This window comes from Eubalaena glacialis, chromosome 4 (genome assembly GCF_028564815.1).
Source record: "Eubalaena glacialis isolate mEubGla1 chromosome 4, mEubGla1.1.hap2.+ XY, whole genome shotgun sequence".
In the NCBI taxonomy this organism is placed as follows: domain Eukaryota; kingdom Metazoa; phylum Chordata; class Mammalia; order Artiodactyla; family Balaenidae; genus Eubalaena; species Eubalaena glacialis.
The window spans coordinates 184,990,021-185,009,418 of NC_083719.1; the positions used below are offsets into that span (position 1 = coordinate 184,990,021).

A 19,398-nucleotide genomic window follows, 5' to 3' on the forward strand; every position below is an offset into this window, starting at 1 on the left:
TCTTGTGTATAAACAAGCCAAGCCGTCTGCGTCTGCGATTAAAACTGGGTTTTCCAAGGGCTTGCTTACAGACAGAATCTTATTTTCAATGCAGTGTTTCTCAAATTGGGAGTCCGGGAGAAATATTTTCCCCTTAAAAGGGGTCCATGCATTACTCAATTTGAGAGACTCTGGCAGAACAAATACAAACTCTGGGGAGTGTTTGTTCCTTCCAGCTGGGTTGCACTGATGTGAGCTTTTAAGGTTTTCCGAGTTGAACTGGAACTCACTACTATTAAGGCATTCGGGTCCGTTGTTGTTATTTAATTATTTTTATTTTTACTAAGGTTTCTTTGTGCTCTCCTTCAAAGTCAGTCCTTAAACTCCCACTCAGACCACCGGAACGCACAGAGAGACAAAGAGGCGGCTGATGCTTATTACCCGATTTATTAGAGAGATCTCTTCCACGTAAAAAGGGGGCGGGGACGGCCGGGCTGGGGGGGTGGGGTTCCGGGGCTGCATATGAGTGTTACGGGACCAGCAGTGGCTGCGGTTACAGAGGCGCCCACGGCTCTGGGTTTGAGCGGGGTGGCGTCCTGTGCCCGAGGAGGCTGTGCCCCGGATTGTCACACACCAGACCATGGGGGCTGAGCACACGGAACCCCCGGTGAGAATTAAGACACACAAGGTTTGCAGTTTCCTTGTGTTTGGAAATCAGTTCGGCCATAAAAACAGGGTTGGGATGGGGACAGGCGATGCAACTGAACCACCAGAGAAGGTGGCCAAGGGTGCTCGTCCCAGGGTGGGGACCGAGGGGCTGTGGCGACAGTACCATGGCAGGGGGCCCCAGTGGGACGGGAGTATTGCACTGAGCCAGGTGGTGGAGGGAGAGGGCGAGAGGAGGCAGAGGCCAGAGGCCAGCAGGGGACACACCGGAGGTTCCACCTTGTCAGTCTCAGAACACGCCTTTCATTTGTACATTTGTGCCCACATTCGCAGTGACAGCAGCCGTCAGGGACGAGCTGCGACAGAACCAGGACATCGCCACAAAGGAATCGGCAGACTTCCATCCTGGGGCGGGGTAGGGGCGACAGCTGGGTGGGTCCAGGGCCCTCCTTGCTGGGGGTCTGGGGAAGGCCACGAATTCACTACACATGATAAATAAGGTCCTGCCTTCCTACCCTTGCCCTGACCATAAGCACGTGCCTCCCGTCGGCCCAGTCCGCAGACCACTTTGCATCCGTGTGACAGTTCTCTGAAAAAGGGACAAAGAATGCAACTAACACAAAGGGGGCCTTCAAAGGGGTGTTCATGACTTAGCACAAAAATGAAAACGTCTTGATCACCAGAAGATTTGCAAATTTCTCCAAGTCAGCATCCGACTGGTGCATTTGTTCCGTGCTTCACTCAGGAAAGCCTGAGGGGCCAGCTCCTGCAGCTCCAGGTGGCTAAGGGCGCCCTGGACGTGGGGCCTGATGCTCTGGTGGTCCCCACGGGACACAGTGTCTCTGTGCCCGGCCTCTGGGGGCCTGGGCGGGGACTCCGGTCGGCTTTTGGGCGACTCAGCAGTCCCTGTTCGTCCCCTTCAGACCTCTGCCCACTCAGCCCGCCTCCCCCCGGGCAGGACGGGGCAGGCACTGCAGAGGGCGCCCGTGTGAAGTCCAGGCGAGGACGTTCTGGAGTCTGGACACACCTTCCGTGGACAGGAGGGGAGGACGCTGTTTTGCTTCTAGCCCATGACACCCGCAGGCTTGTTCGGACAGGTCCTCTTCTCAGAGCCGCTTCGTGCTGAAGTGTCCCCGGCAGCCCTGCGCGGGGAGAGCCCCCAGGGCGCAGCCCGGTTCTCCAGGGAGGAGAGGCGCAGCTAGACACCAGGTTCCGGCCAGGCGCACGAAGCGGGCTGTGCCGGGGAGGTGAGGAGGGGCCCGCCGAGCAGGAGGACAGCAGTGTACGCAGTTTGCAATGGACTCAAAAAATCAAATTCCTGGGTCGGTGGGTTCTCCAGCTGTCTCAGGCTCCACCAGGGAGGCAAAGGTGCGGAGAAATTTTCCCAGAAGGTGCAACTTCCACTCCACGCTAGCTCGCAGCTCCTCCCACGCAGGGTGGGGCAGGCCAGGGGAAACCATCCCTGATGTGTCCCTCTCCAGAGGCGGGAGAGACCCTGCAAAGCTGCCAGCTCCAGCAGCCTGCTGTGGACACAGCAGGGGCCCCTGGCGGCCGCCCTGTGGGGCTCTGGGCCCAGCAGTGGTTGCCCTGCTGAAGATGACCATCCAAAAAAAAAAAAACTTGTTTTTCACCGAGAATTTCTTCTCCTGTCCTTCAATTGGCACAGGTGCCCCCACCATCAAAAAGAGAGAGGACGCCCACCTCAGTCCTCTTACTCAAGGGAGTCTGGTCCTCTAGGCCGGGCGCCTGACTGTGGGGCTCTGCTCCAGGACACGGCTCTCGGGAAGTCCCGTGGGCTGAGGGCCCAGCCGCCTCCTCCCAGCTTGGCCCGTCTTCTGGAGGAGAGGTAAGCCCACGGCCCTGAGCTCCACCGAGAGGGGGCGGCCTTGCGTCCACATGGAGGTTCTAATCACGCCTGGTGATTCCCGCTCAAGGTCACCGGGGAGGTGGGTGGTGGGAAACAGATGCTGAGCGACGGCAGGGGTGACAGGGTGGAGAGCGCCCCCAGCCACCGCCCGGCCACCCTCAAGGACGGTGTCCAGCTCTTGGCCCAAAACCCTGAGCCAAGAGCACCTGGCAGGCGCGGTGGAAGGCCTCCAGTGGCGCCCTGGGGACCCCGCAGCCCTTCCGTCCCAGGGGCCCGTCCATCCCGGCCAGGACTTGGAATGGATTCCAGTGGGGTGCAGGTTCCCAGAGCCTAGGGCCTGGTTCCCTCAGCAAGACACATGCAAGCACAGCAAAGAACCAGAAGTGCAGTGGAATGGAGTTTTTTCTTTTCCATTGTGTGGTGGTTTTTTTTTTTTTTGGCCTTTTTCTTTTTCTAAAAAAACACACACGTGTGCTGCCATGTCTGTGCAAAGAATAAGGGCCCCAAATAAATACATGATCGGAAACGGAGAGTTCACAGTATCAGGCGTAGGGAGCTGATGGGGAGCCGGGGCCAGGCGAGCCGCCCGGATTGGGATCGCTGCAGCCCAAGCATCGGCGCCGTCGAGGGGAGGGCGAGGGCGAGGGCGAGGGCGAGGGCCGGCGGCCAGGCGGGCGTCTCCCGAGCTCTGGGCTGAGCGGGTGGGCAGCACCTCCAGGGAGCAGCCAGGGCAGCAGCGGACACTTGGCTCTGTCAGCGCCTGCATAGGAATTACTGCAGAGGCAGGGGGGCAGGTGAGGCCATGGTGGGCCGGGGCCGGACCCACACCCGCCGGGCCTCCCCTGGCCGGATCGGGCCCCACAGCTGATGCCGAGGGCCAGGGACCCCAGGAGCCATGAGGGCTGGACACAGGCCCCCGCACGGTAGAGCCCAACTGCCCCTCCCGCCCTGGGCCTCAGTTTCCCTGTCAGTCCCGGGGTGCCTGGAGGCCAGGCTCTCAGGCCCTCCTTGGCCAAGGCCACGGGCCTGAGCCCCGAGTGGGCCCGGCTGGCTAGCCGTGGCGCACTTACTGTGTCGCTCTCGCCGTCGGAGGCGGGGTGGGCCTGCGTGCTATAGTGAAGCGGGGAGTACACCCAGCTCCTCTCATCGGTGGGCTGGAGGGCAGGCGGGCGGCACGTGCAGGAAGGGCGCAGAAGAAGAGCAGGGTGCGAGGAGGTGTGACAGAGGCGACAGGAAGGAAGGAAGAAACAGAAATAAAAGAGGGGGCCCCCAAGGCGGCACGGGTGGGCGGCTCAGCCCCCGCTGCCCTCTCCCTGACGGGGACCTGCCCCAACCCGGATGGCCCTCGGGCTCGGCGGGGCCGGGGGCCGGGCCTCTGGGGCTGAGTGGCCAGAGCGCGGTGGGGCGGGCAGCAGGAAGCAGTGAGCGGGGTCAAGGCAGGGCCGGCACAGCGGGAGGCGGGGAGGGCGGGTGGGGCTTGGCTTGCTGTGCTGTCCACCACCCCCCCCATGGCACCCTGACCTCCGGCCTAGCCCGGCAGCGCCCTGGAGACCCTCTACTGGGGGTCCTGAGTGGTGGGGACTCGGGGGGAGCCCATTTCCTGACCCGGGAAGCCTTTCAGCACCGGCACACACAGGTTTGCTCAGGGGAGACCCAGGCAGGCGCCACCCAGAGAGCAAGTAGCAGAGGCCTCCCTGCCCCGCTCCAAGACCGGGGTCACCTTCCTGGGGCGGGGGCGCAGCAGAGCCCAAGTCCCGGCCTGGGGACAGGCAGAGCAGGGACTGGCCGCCGAGGGGCCGCAGGCTGCTCTTCCTCCAGCTGCGTCTGGGGAGGGGTCCCCGTCCGGGTCTCACTGCGGGGAGGACATACATTCCTCCGGCCCCCTCGTCCCTCCCAGGTCTGCTCTCACCACCACAACATTCTTGTGGCTCCCCCGGCCGCCTTCTCCTCTCTCTTCCTTCAACGTCCCCCGCAGCCTGTGACCTCCACCCCCCGCCAGAGCACACACCTGTCCTGGCCGCGTCCCCCTGGGCGTCCCACGGCCCCTAAGCCCACCATGGCACCCCAAGCCCCACCCCTCCTCAGCGGGATTGGGGCACCAGCAGCAACCAGCCTCTGCCCTGCTGCCCTCGGGGCCCGCCGGCCGCCTCTGCGCCTGCTCCACCCCACCCTCCCCGCAGCTCACAGGCCGTCCCGGCACCCGTGTGGGCCCAGGCCGCGCACCCACGAGACCCGTGCCCACCCACGGAGGGGTTCGCACAAAGCGTCTGGGGCAGCAGGGCGAGACCCCAGCTCGGGCCCCGCTCATTCCTTCAGGGGGTCACAAAGCAATAAACCCCCTTGCTCCCTGCCCACCTGGGAGCCCGGGGGGCGGGGCCAGGCCTGTCTGGGGTCACAGCAGGTCCTGACACTGGGGTGGCTGCCCTGCTGGGCTCAGAGTGGGGATGACACAGGGGTCACGCAGGGAACCCCGTGAGGAGCCGGCCCCGGGTGACCCACGGAAGTCGGGCCGAGGGCACGCCTGCCCCGCACGGCGGGCCTCGGGGTCCGGCCTTCCTCTTGCCGCTCCCTCTCCTCCCGTCGGCCTCCAGGCTCCTGCCTCTTTGGTGCTCCAGCTGAGACCGCCCTTCCTCTTCCGCCTCCCCACACCCCACGTGTTTCTCAAAGTCCGGGTCAACCCCCCTCCAGGCAGCCTCTGCCACAGCGCCCCACCCCATGGCCCCTGTGGGCCACCTGTCCCCGACTCTGGGACCATCTCTGGGGAGCGGCATCCCCGGCTGGACCGAGCGTGGCGGGAGGGCTGTGGAAGCGGTCTCCCTTTTTCGGGCTCGCCCGGCAGCGCCCGACACCCAGTGACGCTCAGAGGGGCTGCTGACGGGGCTGGAGTGTGGTCTCCAAGGGGCCTGATCTTGAGAACACAAAGTCTCGCTTTAGGCCTTTGCCTTGTCCTGCCCGTTCGAGTGCTGTGTGCCTCTGGGAGGTTACTTGGCCTCTCTGGGCCCCCATTTATTGCTCACAATGACAATAACAAGCACTAACGATGCCACCGCTATACAATATCCCCACAGCATCCCAGGCACGCTGGGTGGATAAGTGTTTATTAGACACACAGGTGCCTGAAGCTTGGGATCCAGATTGTGTCTACCCTGCACTCTCATGGGCTCCCTGGAGAGCCAGGGACTCGGTGTCTCCATCTGTGAAATGGGTATGGAGACACCAGCTCCCTTCTCCTGCAATTAAGAGCTTGGCTTTGCAGTCCCTCTGCTGACTCATGAGGCCACCCCCTTCAGGGGACAGACAGCCCGTGGAAGCCGTCAGCAGCGAGGTCTGAACAAGTGGGAACAGTGCACCTGGCACGTCCCTGACCCGGGAGGGTTGGGACAAGGGGCAAAGGCGGCCAGGGGCTGGGGGTCAGATGCAGACCCTGCCACAGCCAGGCCGGCCCCCAGAGCCCCAGCTGTGTGCCCGTAGGCCCAGTGATGCCCACCTCGGAGGGGAGTAAGCAACGTCCCCATGGGATGCCTGCAGCACAGAGCCCCACACGGGCCAGCGCGGCCGACCTCAGCCACAGTGACATTTTCCCCAAGTCCCTTCTCAGAGGAAGAGGAACAGCCAGGACCTGTGGCTCCCTGCTGCCCACGGCGCGGGGCGGGGCTGGGCTCCCTGGAGGCCTGCCATGGTCACTTACAGTCCCTGAGGAGCTCAGCGTCACGGCCCGCAGTCGGCGATGCCGGGGAGAGTAAATCCAGTACCTCCCATCGGTGAACTGGGCGGGCCGGGTGGGCGGGGGAGGAAGCAAACAGAGGACAGGATGAAGTGACAGGATGAGGCCACAGGGATCTGGCAGGCGGTCAGGCAGGGAGGGCACTGGGAGGGGCAGGTGAGCCGGTGGCCAAGCAGGAGGTGCAGGCGGGGTTCCCACTGGCTTCCTTCTCTGCTGCGCGTGGGGCCCGGCTGCCCACTCGGGGGTTTCGGGACCCTGACGCACATGACAGGACACGGCCCCAGGGGCCACCTCCCACACAGATCCAGAGAGCGGGAAGCAACCAGCCCCGGCGGGAGCTGACGGCAGGTGGGGGGACACACAGGGTGCACTTGGTACCCTCCAGGCCAGGCAGGGCCATGTTCCGACAGCACTGGCTCGGGGACTGAGAGCAGAGAGGTCGGTGTTAGTTACGAAGCAGCGATGCCAGCGGGAGGGCCAAGCTCACCCAAACAGGCCCCAAGGCCCAGCGCCAGGGAGGGGGCAGGCCCCAGCTCACTTTCCTGGGGCAGGGTCGGGGGTCAGAGGTGAGAATGAAGGTCCGGGAAGAGGACGGGCGGCTGGGCGCGTGTCTGGCCCTCTCTGTTGTAACTGGGACCATGTGATCCCTGAGCGGGGCCACCCAGGGGAGATGGCTCCAGGACCCACTGTCGGGGGCTCCCTGGCCCCCGGGCACCCACTTCACCCAGGCTCCTGGTTCAGCTCCCTGCCCGCCCATGGGAGGTGTGTGGGGAAGGAGACCCCCAGCTCTGGAGAGAGGTCCCGGGTCCCCGGGGCAGGGCCCCTTCCTACTCTGACGGACGCCACCTCATCCAGGAGCAGCTGTGCGTTCTCATCCTGTGAAGTCGGCAGTGTGGAGCCCACCTGCCCCTCTCGGCGGGACCCTGGCCTCCCTGAGCACGGAGCCCACCCTCCGCACCCACCACCCAGAGAGAGAAGGTGCGCGTCATGCCAGCCCACCATGGCCAGCCTGGGCTGCCCCGGGACCCAGGGCCTGGGCCTCCCCTCAGGCCAGCGGGGCCGAGCACTTGAAGACTCCAGATGTTTCCCGGGGCACCACTGAAGACAGGGCCTTGGCTCGTGGCCAGATGTGGTCATGAGGCCTGGGCAGGAGGGCCTGGGCTGGATGGTGAGGGACGGGGGTGCTCCCCAACACCTGAGTGTGAGCGTGCTGGGCGGGCACGTGGCCCTGAGTGTTGAAAGGTGAGCACACACGTGTGCCTGTGTGCCTGAGTGTGAGTGCACGTGCAGGTGTGCACAGGCGCCTTGTGTGCGCGATGTGTCAGCACGAGCCTGTGAGGGAGCAGGGTGCGCGTGTGTGAACGGGTGTGGGTGTAAGCACACGTGGGTTCGTACAGGCACGTGCGTGTGTGTGCACGTGTGAGCACAGGTGGTGGAGGGTCCGGTGACGGGAGGGATCCCGGGAGGACTTACAAAGTAAATGTCTGTGGCGGGCGCGTCCTCCTCGTCTGAGGCCTGGCTGGCGGGCTCGGAGGCCTGGCTGGCAGTTTCCACTTCGACGGCGGCAGAGGCACAGGCCGGGGACGCCCCCTCCCTGGGGACACGGGGAAGACACGGGAGTCCTGGCTGGGGGTGCTCTGGACAGCCCACGCCTTCTCCAGCCCGCACCCCAGGACCCTCCCTGCTCCGCACCGTCCTTCATCACAGAGACCACGACGCGGGGAGTCCAACTGCAGGGATGCATCCTGTCTGACACGTTCTAGTTCCCGCACAAAACAAACAGAGCACCCCCAAGCACTGCTGCGGCCCAGGGAACAATGTGCCCACCCCCGAGCAGGCGGGCCCTTCCCCCTCTATTTGCTCAGGTGCACGCCCGCGGGCAGATCCCCGCCTCACCACTCACTTGCTGGGCAGCCATGAGGACCACGTTCTTTCTCGGAGCCTCAGTTTCCTCGTCTGTAAAGCGGGGACACGTGGCACCTACCCCCGAGGGGCCAGAACCTCTTTCTCCTCTTTCCCGAGCACTTACTAGGTGCTAGGCCTGTCTGAGGGCCCTGCGTGAATGAACCCACTGAACTTCCACTGGGGAAGGGGGGATGCTGCTGCTGTCCTGTGTTACAGATGAGGAAACAGAGGCTCAGAGTGAAGGTGAGGAACATGCCCGAAGCCTCGGCTGGCAGCCATGTGACTGGTGCCTAAATTTCACCTCCTGGATGAAATGACGAGTTCTGAGAAGAAAGAGCACCTGTAACCGTGCAGAACTGGTTCTCCAGTCATGTTTGAGGGCAACTTGTTTTGTGGGGCAAAGACTGAATGACATTTCCCACCGCGACACTTCAGTTAATGGCAAAAAAGCTGACAGTGGCAGGAACTGGTGCGTGTGTGTGAAATAATAGCAAAGTGCACCTGGGAATGTGTGCTGGGAGTGCTAAGTAAAGTCTCTAGAAATAGAACAGAAATTCTAAAAAGTATATAAAGCAAAAATTATGGGAAAGGCAAGAAGAACTGAATAAGGCAATTATAGAATTAAACAGCCCAAACAGACAAGAGGCAAGTAAGGACGTAAAGGAACTGATGACACCAATCAAGACACTGGACAGAAGAGGCTTGTAAACTTTCCATCCTTTCACAGAGAAGACACTTTTCTCCCAAGTGTCCATGGACACTTAAAAAGTAAATTTTGGGGACTTCCCTGGTGGTGCAGTGGTGAAGAATCTGCCTGCCAACGCAAGGGACACGGGTTCAAGCCCTGGACCAGGAAGATCCCACATGCCGCAGAGCAACTAAGCCTGTGCGCCGCAACTACTAAGCCTGCTCGCTACAGCCCGAGAGCCACAACTACTGAGCCCGCCTGCCACAACTACTGAAGCCTGCGCGCCTGGAGCCCTTGCTCTGCAACAAAGAGAAGCCACTGCGATGAGAAGCCCGTGCACCACAACGAAAAGTAGCCCCCGCTCACTGCAACTAGAGAAAGCCCGCACTCAGCAACGAAGACCCAACCCAGCCAAAAATAAAATTAAAAAAAAAAAAACAGCATAGATTTTTTTTGGCTGCATTGCGTGGCATGCAGGATCTCAGTTCCCGGACCAGGGATCGAACCCCTGCCCCCTGCAGTGGAAGTGCAGAGTCTTAACCACCGGGGAATTCCCCAAAGCGTAGACTTTTTTAGGCCATTTTTTTCAGCTCAAAACCTAATAAAGTTAGAAGTAAGTACCAAAAAGGTAAACAAAAAATCTTAAACACTTGAGAGACACCCCTAAAAAGCCTTAGTCCAGGGTCTCCCCCTCAGCACTGCTGACATCGGGCAGGTCATTCTCTGCTGGGGGCCATCCTGGGCGCTGTGGGGTGTGGAGCAGCGTCCCTGACTCCCACCATGATGCCAAGAGCACCCCTGGTCGTGACCACCAAAGATGTTCCCAGACACTGCCCACTCTCCCCTGAGGGCAAAATCACCCTCAGGTGGTTGAAAGCCCCTACCTTAATTCAAAGAGGAAATAAAAAAATCACTAACCATGCACATGTGAGTCAGTATAAAAGAATTGCTTCATGTCAAAACCCATGGGACACGGCAAAAGCAGTACTCAGAGGAAACTACATAGCCTTAAGGGCCTCATTATTTAAAAAAAAAGGAATTTAAGCACTGGAAAAAAGAAACAAGTGAGAAAACAAACCAGAAGCAGCTAGAAAGAAGTCATGGGAACATATGCATATGTATGGCAACATATGTATATGTATGATTCACTTTGTTATAAAGCAGAAACTAACACACCATAGTAAAGCAATTATACTCCAATAAAGATGTTAAAAAAAAAAAAAAAGTCATTACTGGCGAGTTACAGTGAATGAGATAAAAACAAAACACAACAGGGGAAAAGGTAACTAAGTCCCGAACCGGTTCTTTGAAAAGCTTGTAAGTCGCTATCTTCTAAGCCCCGGCAAAGCTAAGAGGGCGAAGACAGGAAGGGTGGGAGGGAAAGTGACCTCAGATGACAGGGCGGCTCTGAGCCCTGGAGGAGGCGATCCTTCCCCGAGTGCAAAACCCCCGCTGCTCCCGGCATCACGCGCCCCCTTCCCCGCGACGCCTCACTCCCCGGAAGCCTCATTCCCGCCCCCAGCTTGCGGACTACTTTTCCCAGCCTGCCCCGCGGCCAGCTGGCCACGTGACCACGCTCGACCAATGGGGCCAGAGCAGAACGGGAAAGCAGGAACCAGGTAACGGGACCGCAGGGCCTCAGGGGCCACTCACCCCGCATCCTCCTCTTTGGGGACCACGATTTCCACGCTGCACGCGGGCTCCACCTGCACCGTGATCTGCTGCAGGTCCTCCTCCGCATGCGCCTCCTCCTGGGGCCTGGAGGCAACGGGAAGCCGCGCCTCAGTTTCCCTCCTCACCGCACCCCCCCCCCCCCCCAGGAGCACCAACTGAGCTCCAGGCCGGTGCCAATTTCCAGTCCCGGTAACAAGCTGGAAGCCTCCACGAGGTGCTGTCTCCGCGCACCATCAGACCAGGGCCCTGAGCCAGCCCAGCTCGCACCTGGTCCCTCTGGCCGTCATGCCCGCCTGGGGGCTGCAAGGGTCCACCTGGGGCTATCCTGTGACTCTGGCACCAGCAGAGGCATAATGAGTGAATGGTGGCCTGGATCCTGCCCACCCCCTGGGGGCAGCTAGGCACCTGCCTGGGGCCTGGACTAGGGGGTGAGGTGGTTCTGGGGTTCTAGGCTGAGACCCATGGTGTAGGTGGGTCAGAACATTCCAGCATCCAGGCGTGCAGAATCTCTGGATGGCAACACCAGGGAGTAAAATGGTGGCTGATGTCAGAGCAGGTCGCTGGACAGAGGGGGATGCACTTTGCACCAAAGATGTTTTGTACCATGACTTTTTTTCAACTGGCAGCAATTATCCCAAAACAACTAATTACAGAAATGCCCTCTTCATTGCAGTCCTGTTACAAGATCAAACAACTGGGAACAACCCAAGTGTCCATGGCCCATCAGAGGGATGGCAACCAGCACACGCGCCACCTGCTCAGACAGGCGACCTTCTGCTGGTAGGTGGCAGAGTAAAGGGCAGTGTGCCGCCCAGAGTGCACGCTGCTCAAAATGCGAGGAGAGACAGGCCCGAATGTGTGTCTGCTTGTATATTCACAGATATCTCCGGAAGGAGACAAAAAATCCGTCCGGGGGGTTGCTCCCAGAGAGGGGAGCAGGCATGGGGCAGGGGGAAACATCTTAACTATTTTCCTTTTTGTATCTCTTAGAATAAAAATATTAATAAAAAGAGAAAGAAGAACCAACAGGCAGGTGTGGGAGCAGGGTCCTCTGGGCACCCAGGTGGGAGACAGACACAAAATGACCTGAGATTCTATGCGGTTCTAGAGCCTGACTTGAATCTGTGCCCAGAAAGGAGCGGTCAGAGATGAAGGGCTCTGGGTGGGGAAAGCGGAGGAGGGACTGGGGCGGGTGGGCGGTGGCGGGGGCTGGGGGGGAGAGGGAGAGGGCTGGGGTCTCAGCTCACCGGCCATCCTGTCCGGAGGACTGCGTGCGCCGCCTGCAGAGAGACCACAAGCAGGTGGGAGAAGTGGGGCGAGGCCCCGCCCACGCGCAGCCCCCCGCGGAGGGACACGGCTGGTCTGCTCACCTGTACCGCGGCTGCTCTGATGTCTCCGAGGGGGACCGCTCCGGGATGGAGAGGGACGTGGAGGACAGGGTCGTGGCAATGGAGGCGGTGGTGGCCTCCTCAAAAGAAGGCGGTGTGCAGGGCAGGAGGTCTGGCCGGCCTGTGGCGAGGAGCGGGTGGGCACTTGCGGGGGCCTGGGAGGCCTCTGGGCTCCACCTACAACTCGGCTCACCCTCCACCACCCATGCCCCCCACTCCCACCTGCCACCCCACACTGTCGTCCCTGCCAGCTTTAAGTGGGCAGATGTGCTCCAGCTTCCCCCTGGCATAAGGCCTTCCAGTAGCTTCCCACTGCTCTCAAACTAAAATCCGAACCCCTCCCTTCAGCCCACAGGGGGTCCTGCTCCACAGGCCTCACCTGCCCTCTCCCCCTCTCCCCCTCTCCCCCTCTGCTCCAGACACACAGGCTCCTCGCTGTTCCTCCGACACAACAGGCTAGGCCAGGTCCCACCCCAGGGCCTCTTGCACAGGCACCTTCTCCCTTCCTTGATGCTCTTCCACCAGCCCCTCCCTGCCTGGAATCTCTGACCCAGGGGACAGGAGGGACCTTCCAGAACATCAGGCCCAACCCCATCAAGCACTTCATCCCTCCAGGTCTCTGTGCACCTCTGATGTGAAGGGAGCCTGTCACCTCTGGGGCGTGGGTTGGGGGGGGGATGGGCGGGGAGGCAAATTCTATGCTCAACCTTCGCTGTGGCTCTTCCGGGGGCCCCGTCCCAGCTGCTCCCCACTTCCCAGCTGCAGGGGCCCCTTCCTCCTGTTGGACTGCTGCTGTTGCTCCCTGAGCCCCTCCCTTCTCAGCCCCACAGGGATGACGCCTGCCCCAGGGGCCCCCTTACCTCCCGGCCCGCCTGCTCACCTTCGTCCTCCAGCGTGGGGTAGCTGCGGGCCCCCCGCAGGTCGTACTGCGCGTCCTCCCGCTCGCTGGGGATCTGGCTGGCCGAGAAGGCGGCAGTGGGCCCCAGGGGCTTGACGGCCAGCAAGGCACCGCGGCCCTTCTTGGACGGCGAGGACTTGAGGGCTGCAGAGGGAGGGCAGTTAGTGCTTGGGTGGCAGCACCAAGGCCGGGCCCTGCAGCCCCCGGTGCCTCCGTTGTACAAAAGCCTGGTTGCCCCCACCCCGCCCCGCCTCCAGCCTGTCCCCCAGTGCTCTTCACTCTTGGTGGAGAAAGCCTGCCCTGCTTTCCACCCGGCTTGCCTCGGGAGGTGCCGGGAGCCCCAGGTACCTGTCCTGCCCATCAAGAGACATGGGACGAGCCCCCGGGGACCCAGCACTCCCACCCCAGCCCCCAGAAACAGCAGCAGACCAGCAGCTGCCAACATTTACCAAGCACTTTGGGGCCTCACCCACTGTGTCCCAGCCCACCCGGCCACGGCCCCGCCGCTGACATGGAAGTCAAGGGCCTGGGACAGTGGGGCTCAGCACTAAGGGTCTGGCTCCCATGCAGGCTGCATGGCCTGGGGAACGCAGCTCAGCTCTCGGGGCCCCCAAGTCCTCGTCTGCAACATCAGGGTCAGGGGAGGCGGGTAAACCCCGGGATGCCCTCTGCGCCCCGTCAGGACCTGTCACCACCCTCTCCCAGCGGCCCCTGTGACCTCTGCCCCCAGCATGGCGAGCTTAGCTCCCGCATACAGTAGGCGCTCGGTTTGCCTTAGGCACAGCCATCCAGTGCCTGGAGGCCGGCGAATTCCCTGGACCACAGTGGGAACAGCGCCCTGAGACGGTTCCAGGAAGAGGTGTGCTGGTAAAGGTTAACAACCGGCTCTCTGGGGACAGATGCTGGGTTTGTGGTATTTGCCGATTTCCATGGTGTAAACATTCCCTCCACAGTCAACTTCAGCGTACAACTAGATGTCACAGAACGTGGAGCTGTGCCAAGAGCCAGCTGCAGGCGACCGGCACCGGCTCGCGGCCCGCACACGTCTGGCCCAGGCAGGGAGGGCGGCCCCCCAGCTGAGGGCCAGACACTGGGCCTGCCCCTTCCCACTGCCTGCGTGGAGCCCCCGTGGAGCGCAAGGTCTGGACAGTAAGGCGCACACCAAGACCATCCCCACGCCCACAGACGCTTACTGAGCACCTACTGTGTGCCAGGTCCCGGGCTGGATGCTGGGGACATGGAGCGACCAGAGTGAACGAGCACCCTGCCTTTTGGGGGTGGGTGAGGGGTTGGGGGGGCCGATGACAGACACGTAGGGAGAAAGACCCCTTCAGGCCCCATGTGGGGTCCGGCCTGGGGTGCAGCAGGGTCTGTGACTCCGGAGGTCCAGCACGGACATCGGACCTCCAGAGGCCACCATGGGCTGGGGCCACCACGCTCGCCCTGTGCCCTCCCCGACGACGCCCAGTTTGGCTGATGACCGGCCGTTTCCGTGTGGCAAGGTCCCGTTTCCTTGGCAACGGTGCTTCCCCACTGATGGCGTGCGTGAACACCTCCCCCTCCTGGCTCTGTACAGATGGGGAAACTGAGGTGCGGAGGGGGCGTCACTTGCTCGAGGTTGCGCGGGAAGGATGAGGAAGAGCAGGATGGGGACTGGGCGGGCGCCAGGCCCCGTGCCGTATCCCAGAGGGGCCACCCCGACTGCCCTGTTCCCTGGACCAAGTCCCCGCCTGAGGCCCAAGGCTGGCCGAACACAGGACCAGCGCTCCAGGTTTACCCTGCCCTTGACCTTCCACCCTCCTCCCTCCACGCCCCCACCCAGAGGGCCTGGGCACTCACAGGAGTTCTTCCGGAAGACCGTGTTGCTCATGAACTTGAAGAAGCGCTCGGCGTAGAAGCTGGGCCGGTGGACAGAGATGGTGTCCTGGGAAGGGAAGTAGGGGCCCGAGGGCAGGCAGGGGTGAGCGCTGCGGCCCCATGGGGGCTCCCGTGTCAGGGGCGGGATGTAACCTCTGTGGGGAGGGGACCCAAGGAGCAGGTAGGGACGGGGAAGCAGGGAGGTGGTTTCCTAATAACCGCATCTGTAATTTTAACTTTTTGAACCATGTTTCAAAGAGGTAAACAGGTAAGTATCAAAATCAAGAAACCGGAAAGAATCTCTAAAGCAAGGGTCGGGGAGAGCGCGGCCCGAGCCGGCTTCGAAAGTTGGGTTGCAGGCCTGTCCCTGCAACAGAGGGAGGCTGGTGTCCTCGGGGCAGGCAGGCACGGCGTCCTGCACTCAGGTGAGGGCGGCCCTGGCCACGCACTGCTCCTCATCTGTGCCACGGGGAGACTGGAGGCTGCCGGGCTCGCCAGGACGTAGGGACGGGATGTCCGTGAGGCAGGGAGCCCGGCACACGGTCGGGGTGCGATACGGGCTGGGCCCCTGGACGGACACCCTTGCTGTCCCCGGGATCCAGTCTCCTCCTGCTACGGCAGTCTCCCCAGCACGGCTGACAGCAGGCCGGTCGTACTCTGGGGGCCGTCCTGGGCACTATGGGGTGCGGAGCAGCATCCCTGGTCCCCACCCACTCGATGCCAGGAGCCCCCCAGTGTGACCACCACAGACGTCCCCAGACACCGCCCGGTGTCCTCCCCCCGCTGTAACGTAACAGAACCCATCTGGACACGTGGCCTCCCACAACGAACGCTGTACTCTCCTCGCCTGCGCGGAGGCGTGGCCACATGGCCACGTGACCACGTTCTGGCCGATGGCTGGCGAGCTGAGATGAGCTGAGCTAACGGAAGAGTCTCTCCGCCCTGAAAGGAAGGGCGCCCCTCCCTCCGGCTGGGGCCAGGGGCCCGAGGACAACGCCTGGGGGTGTGCGGCAACACACAGGAAGAACCTGGCCTCCAACACTAAGGGCCATCCTACTGGCCCCAGGTTGCTCACACCTGGATGGTTACTTCCATTGACATTTGAGGCTCCTGGGGAGTCGACTCAAATCCTCTGACAGGGGTTGCGGCCGCCCAGCTGCAACCTGGACCTTCTCAGCGCTTATTCCGGAAGCTCCCCCAGACCCTCCAAACCCTGAGTGGTGGGCGGGCTTGTTAGGACCCTGGATTTTACAGACTGCAGGCACACACAGTCCTTAGCACTTGAGTGAGAACTGGCCTGCGGGGGGCCGGGGGGCCCGTGGGAGGAGAGGCCTCCGCCTGAGGGTCCACAGCTGGACCAGGGGTGCGCGGGCTGCCTTGGGCCCACAGGCAGGCTCTGTTTAGCCCCAACTCTTGGTCCTCACAGTCTTTTACACTTTGAAGTAATTCACTGCAAGTGTTCACGGGTTGGCTGCGCTCACAGGAAAACACGAATTTCAAGCTTTTCTCAAATAACTGAGCCGGTCCGTCTAAGCAGGCCCCACCCCCATGGGGCAGCAGGAGTCAGAGTTGTGCAGTATTGCCCCAGGGGCGCAGCTGGGGCCCAAGACGCCCTCCACATCACACATTTTCAGAATGCTCTCTGCCTGGCCGGCCCCTGACTTTCCGGGTCAGCCTGTCCTTGGGAATCCTTCCCACTCAGCTTGGGGCCCCCCGACCCGCTCCAGGAAGCCTTCCTGTACCCCTCACGGATGGCTCGGACCCCTCGTTGAGGATCCTGCAGCTGCCTTGCTTCCTCATCTCAGCCCTGACCCCTTGGCCCATGACTGGCTCCAGAAAGGGGGACGCATCTCTCAGCTCTTTAGCACCTGTGCCTGGCCCAGGGAGACGGTCAGTGGGTTTGTGGACAGATGGACGGAATGAATGAACAAACGATGCTCACCCCATCGTGGACGAGAGCCTTCCAGGTGTGTTCCAGCTTCTTGATGAACCTGCAGAGAAGAAAACGCCCAGGACGTCAGCCAAACCTTCAGGTCCAGGGGTTCTCGTCTGGGCAAGCCCGTCCCAGGGGACACTGGTGGTGTCTAGGGACGTTTGTGGTTGGCACGGGTGGGAGTGTTCCTGGCATCAAGGGGGTAGAGGAGCCCTGGTCTAGAGGAACGAGGCCACCTGTTGCATCAGCCAGAGGCCACCTCCCCTTTCCTGCCCCCTTGACCCCCCCGCCCCCCCGCCTGCTGGCTGCTCCCACCACATGCTCTGGGGGCGGCAGTGGAAAGGTCGTGGTGCATAGCCCCCCGTGGGGGACAGAGACCACCCTTCCTCTCTCCCACGGGCCAGGCTGAGCCCGGCCCCTCGCTGCTGGAGTGAGTGCCCTGCGCCATGACCCCCAGCTAGGCCCCGCCCGACACCGGGGCTGGGGAGAATGTTGCCTCCTCCGGGCAGCCTTCCTGGACACCTCTAGGCTGCAGGGGGAAGGAGCCCCTCCTTTGGCACACACCTCTGCCCCGGGGTGAGCGTGTGGCTGCCTGCCCCGTGCTGTCCCGCTCCCCTCGCCCCACCCAGGGCCTCTGCAGAAACCCTGGCTTGCTGCTCGGAAAGCTGCCTGCTCCTGCTCCAAACGGGAAGGAGACGCCTGCAGGGGGCGGGGTCAGCCCTCAGGTGAGGAAACAGGCTGCAGACGTCAGCAGTCTGATGGGCAAGAGGTGACCGGCAGGCAGAGAAGTCACCCAACGCCAAGTGGAGTTCCCGGCACGGGGTGGGGTGTGGATGGGAAAGGGGGACCGCCACGGCCACAACCTGCCTGTCATGCCTGGACTGTGTGTGGTGCATGTGCGTAACTCCTGCGGTACAACACTAACAAGTAGGGGCTTCCCTGGTGGCGCAGTGCTTGAGAGTCTGCCTGCCAATGCAGGGGACACGGGTTCGAGCCCTGGTCCGGGAGGATCCCACATGCCGCGGAGCAGCTGGGCCCGTGAGCCACAATGACTGAGCCTGCCCGTCTGGAGCCTGCGCTCCGCAACAAGAGAGGCCGCGATAGTGAGAGGCCCGCGCATCGCGATGAAGAGTGGCCCCCGCTCTCCGCAACTAGAGAAAGCCCTCGCATAGAAACGAAGACCCAACACAGGCATAAATAAATTAATTAATTAAATAAATAAATTCTTTAAAAAAAAAAAAAAAACTAACAAGTAAGAGACGCTCACTGCTGTAAGCGTGCAAAGCACAAGGCACGGGTAACGGAGCTCCCCGTCACCCAAGGGCGTCTGTTCCTTCGGCTACACCACGCTCATGTCCACACTCGAGACCACACGGCACGTGGCACCGGCTGTGAGCATTTATTTCTGGAAGTGTAGGAACCTTCCAGAGATGTTGTGCTTCCCAGCCACAGGGTGTTTCCATCTTGCTCTGTTCAGCCCAGCACTTGGCACACGGCAGGGCCCACAGTCAGTCAGCTGGCGACACCTCACCCACCACCCAGCCCTGCACTGGCCCTGACCTGGCCCTGACCGGGCTCTCACTGGGGAGTGGGGAGACAGGGCGGGGGCAGGCACCCACCCGTAGGACCGCAGGCTGGAGGGGGCGCGGGCTCCCACCTGGAGGACCGCAGGATTGGGGGCGGGCACCCACCTGTAGGACTGCAGGATGTCGATGATACCAATGTGTAGCAGAAGCCGCTCCCCGCGGCCGTTCACAGCGGGGATCCCGCCCATCCTGGGGAAAGAGGTCGAGAGTATCAGCACCTGCAGAGCTGCCCTAGGGGCGGGCCCGCCTGTCAGGGGCACAGGCTGGAGGTGGCCTGGAGCCCCGAGCCTGGGGCCCTGGGCCTGGTCTGGGACTTGCGGAGACAGAGATGGAGGGAGACGCAAGCAGGACTGATGGGGCCTGGGGCTTGAGGAGCCACACGCTCCCTGTAGGTGGCAGCCTGGCTGGACCCTCAGAGGGTGTCCAGGCACCTGGGAACCCCATCCTGGTGAGGGGTCGAGCAGCTCTCCCGGCCAGCTCACCGAGTCCAAGGTGGAGGCCACAAGGTACAGAGGGGTCCCGGCCACGAGACCCCTATGTGCGCACACCCACCCACACGTGCACATGCGGAACTTGCACACGCGTAGGCACACGCACACCTGCCCGCACGTGCGCGCAGGCTCCCGGGCAGGACCAGGCTTCCCGGTGCAGCCTGGGGAGTTAATGGCCTCACGCAGCCCAGGCCGAGCCTGCCCGGCGCACTTAGTGAGGTCGCACGATGCAGCAGCTGTCCTGCAGTCATCAGGGCCCCAGAGGCTCTGCCAGCCACACTCCACACCCGAGCTCACCTGCACGCCCTGCCATCTCGCCTGGCCTGGCACCAACCCTACAAACGCCAGACGGCTGAGCTCCGGGCCAGCTCGTGTCCCCCCAGCCTCAGCCCGGTCAGGGCCCTTCAGCTGGCGGCCCAGTGTGGTGGCCAGGCCGGGGTCAAGCCTCGGCCCGTCCCCCAGCCAGCTGTTGCACCCTGACGGCTACCCCCACCTCTGAGCCTCCTTTTCCCAACTGAAGACAGGGGGATGCCACCCTCCTCCTCCGGGGCCCCCTACGCCCCAAGGACTGAACAGCGTCCGGAAGTGGAGGGTGCCGCCGGTTCCCGGTATGGTCAGTGCCTGGTGATGAGGGGACAATCGTGACACCTGTCCACAGCAGCGGTTTCCATCTGGGGCGGCTCTGTCCCCAGGGGACAGTGATGCTGTCTGGGGACGTGTGGTTGTCACGACTGGAGGGCAG

At 62.3% G+C, this 19,398-nt stretch overlaps 1 protein-coding gene across 5 annotated transcripts in view; it reads right to left on the reverse strand.

Annotated features, from left to right (window-relative positions):
• Nucleotides 1–410: 410 nt before the first annotated feature.
• PIP5K1C (phosphatidylinositol-4-phosphate 5-kinase type 1 gamma) overlaps nucleotides 411–19,398 on the reverse strand; it is a 59,641-nt gene continuing 40,653 nt past the window's right edge. The window contains exons 9-19 of one of the 5 annotated variants that reach the window (XR_009700883.1): nucleotides 18,271–18,354; nucleotides 16,589–16,637; nucleotides 14,629–14,713; nucleotides 12,752–12,933; nucleotides 11,874–12,012; nucleotides 11,751–11,783; nucleotides 10,483–10,587; nucleotides 7,710–7,830; nucleotides 3,583–3,666; nucleotides 2,347–3,286; nucleotides 411–2,235 (exon numbers count right to left, since the gene is read on the reverse strand). Coding sequence is in view for 4 of the 5 variants with exons in the window: in XM_061190741.1 (XP_061046724.1) it covers nucleotides 3,055–3,286; nucleotides 3,583–3,666; nucleotides 7,710–7,830; nucleotides 10,483–10,587; nucleotides 11,751–11,783; nucleotides 11,874–12,012; nucleotides 12,752–12,933; nucleotides 14,629–14,713; nucleotides 16,589–16,637; nucleotides 18,271–18,354 (1,114 nt within the window). In the remaining variant the exon portion in view is untranslated. Of the gene's footprint in view, nucleotides 3,287–3,582; nucleotides 3,667–7,709; nucleotides 7,831–10,482; nucleotides 10,588–11,750; nucleotides 11,784–11,873; nucleotides 12,013–12,751; nucleotides 12,934–14,628; nucleotides 14,714–16,588; nucleotides 16,638–18,270; nucleotides 18,355–19,398 lie in introns of all 5 variants that reach the window. The other 4 variants (XM_061190741.1, XM_061190743.1, XM_061190742.1 and 1 more) reach the window with 4 other exon arrangements.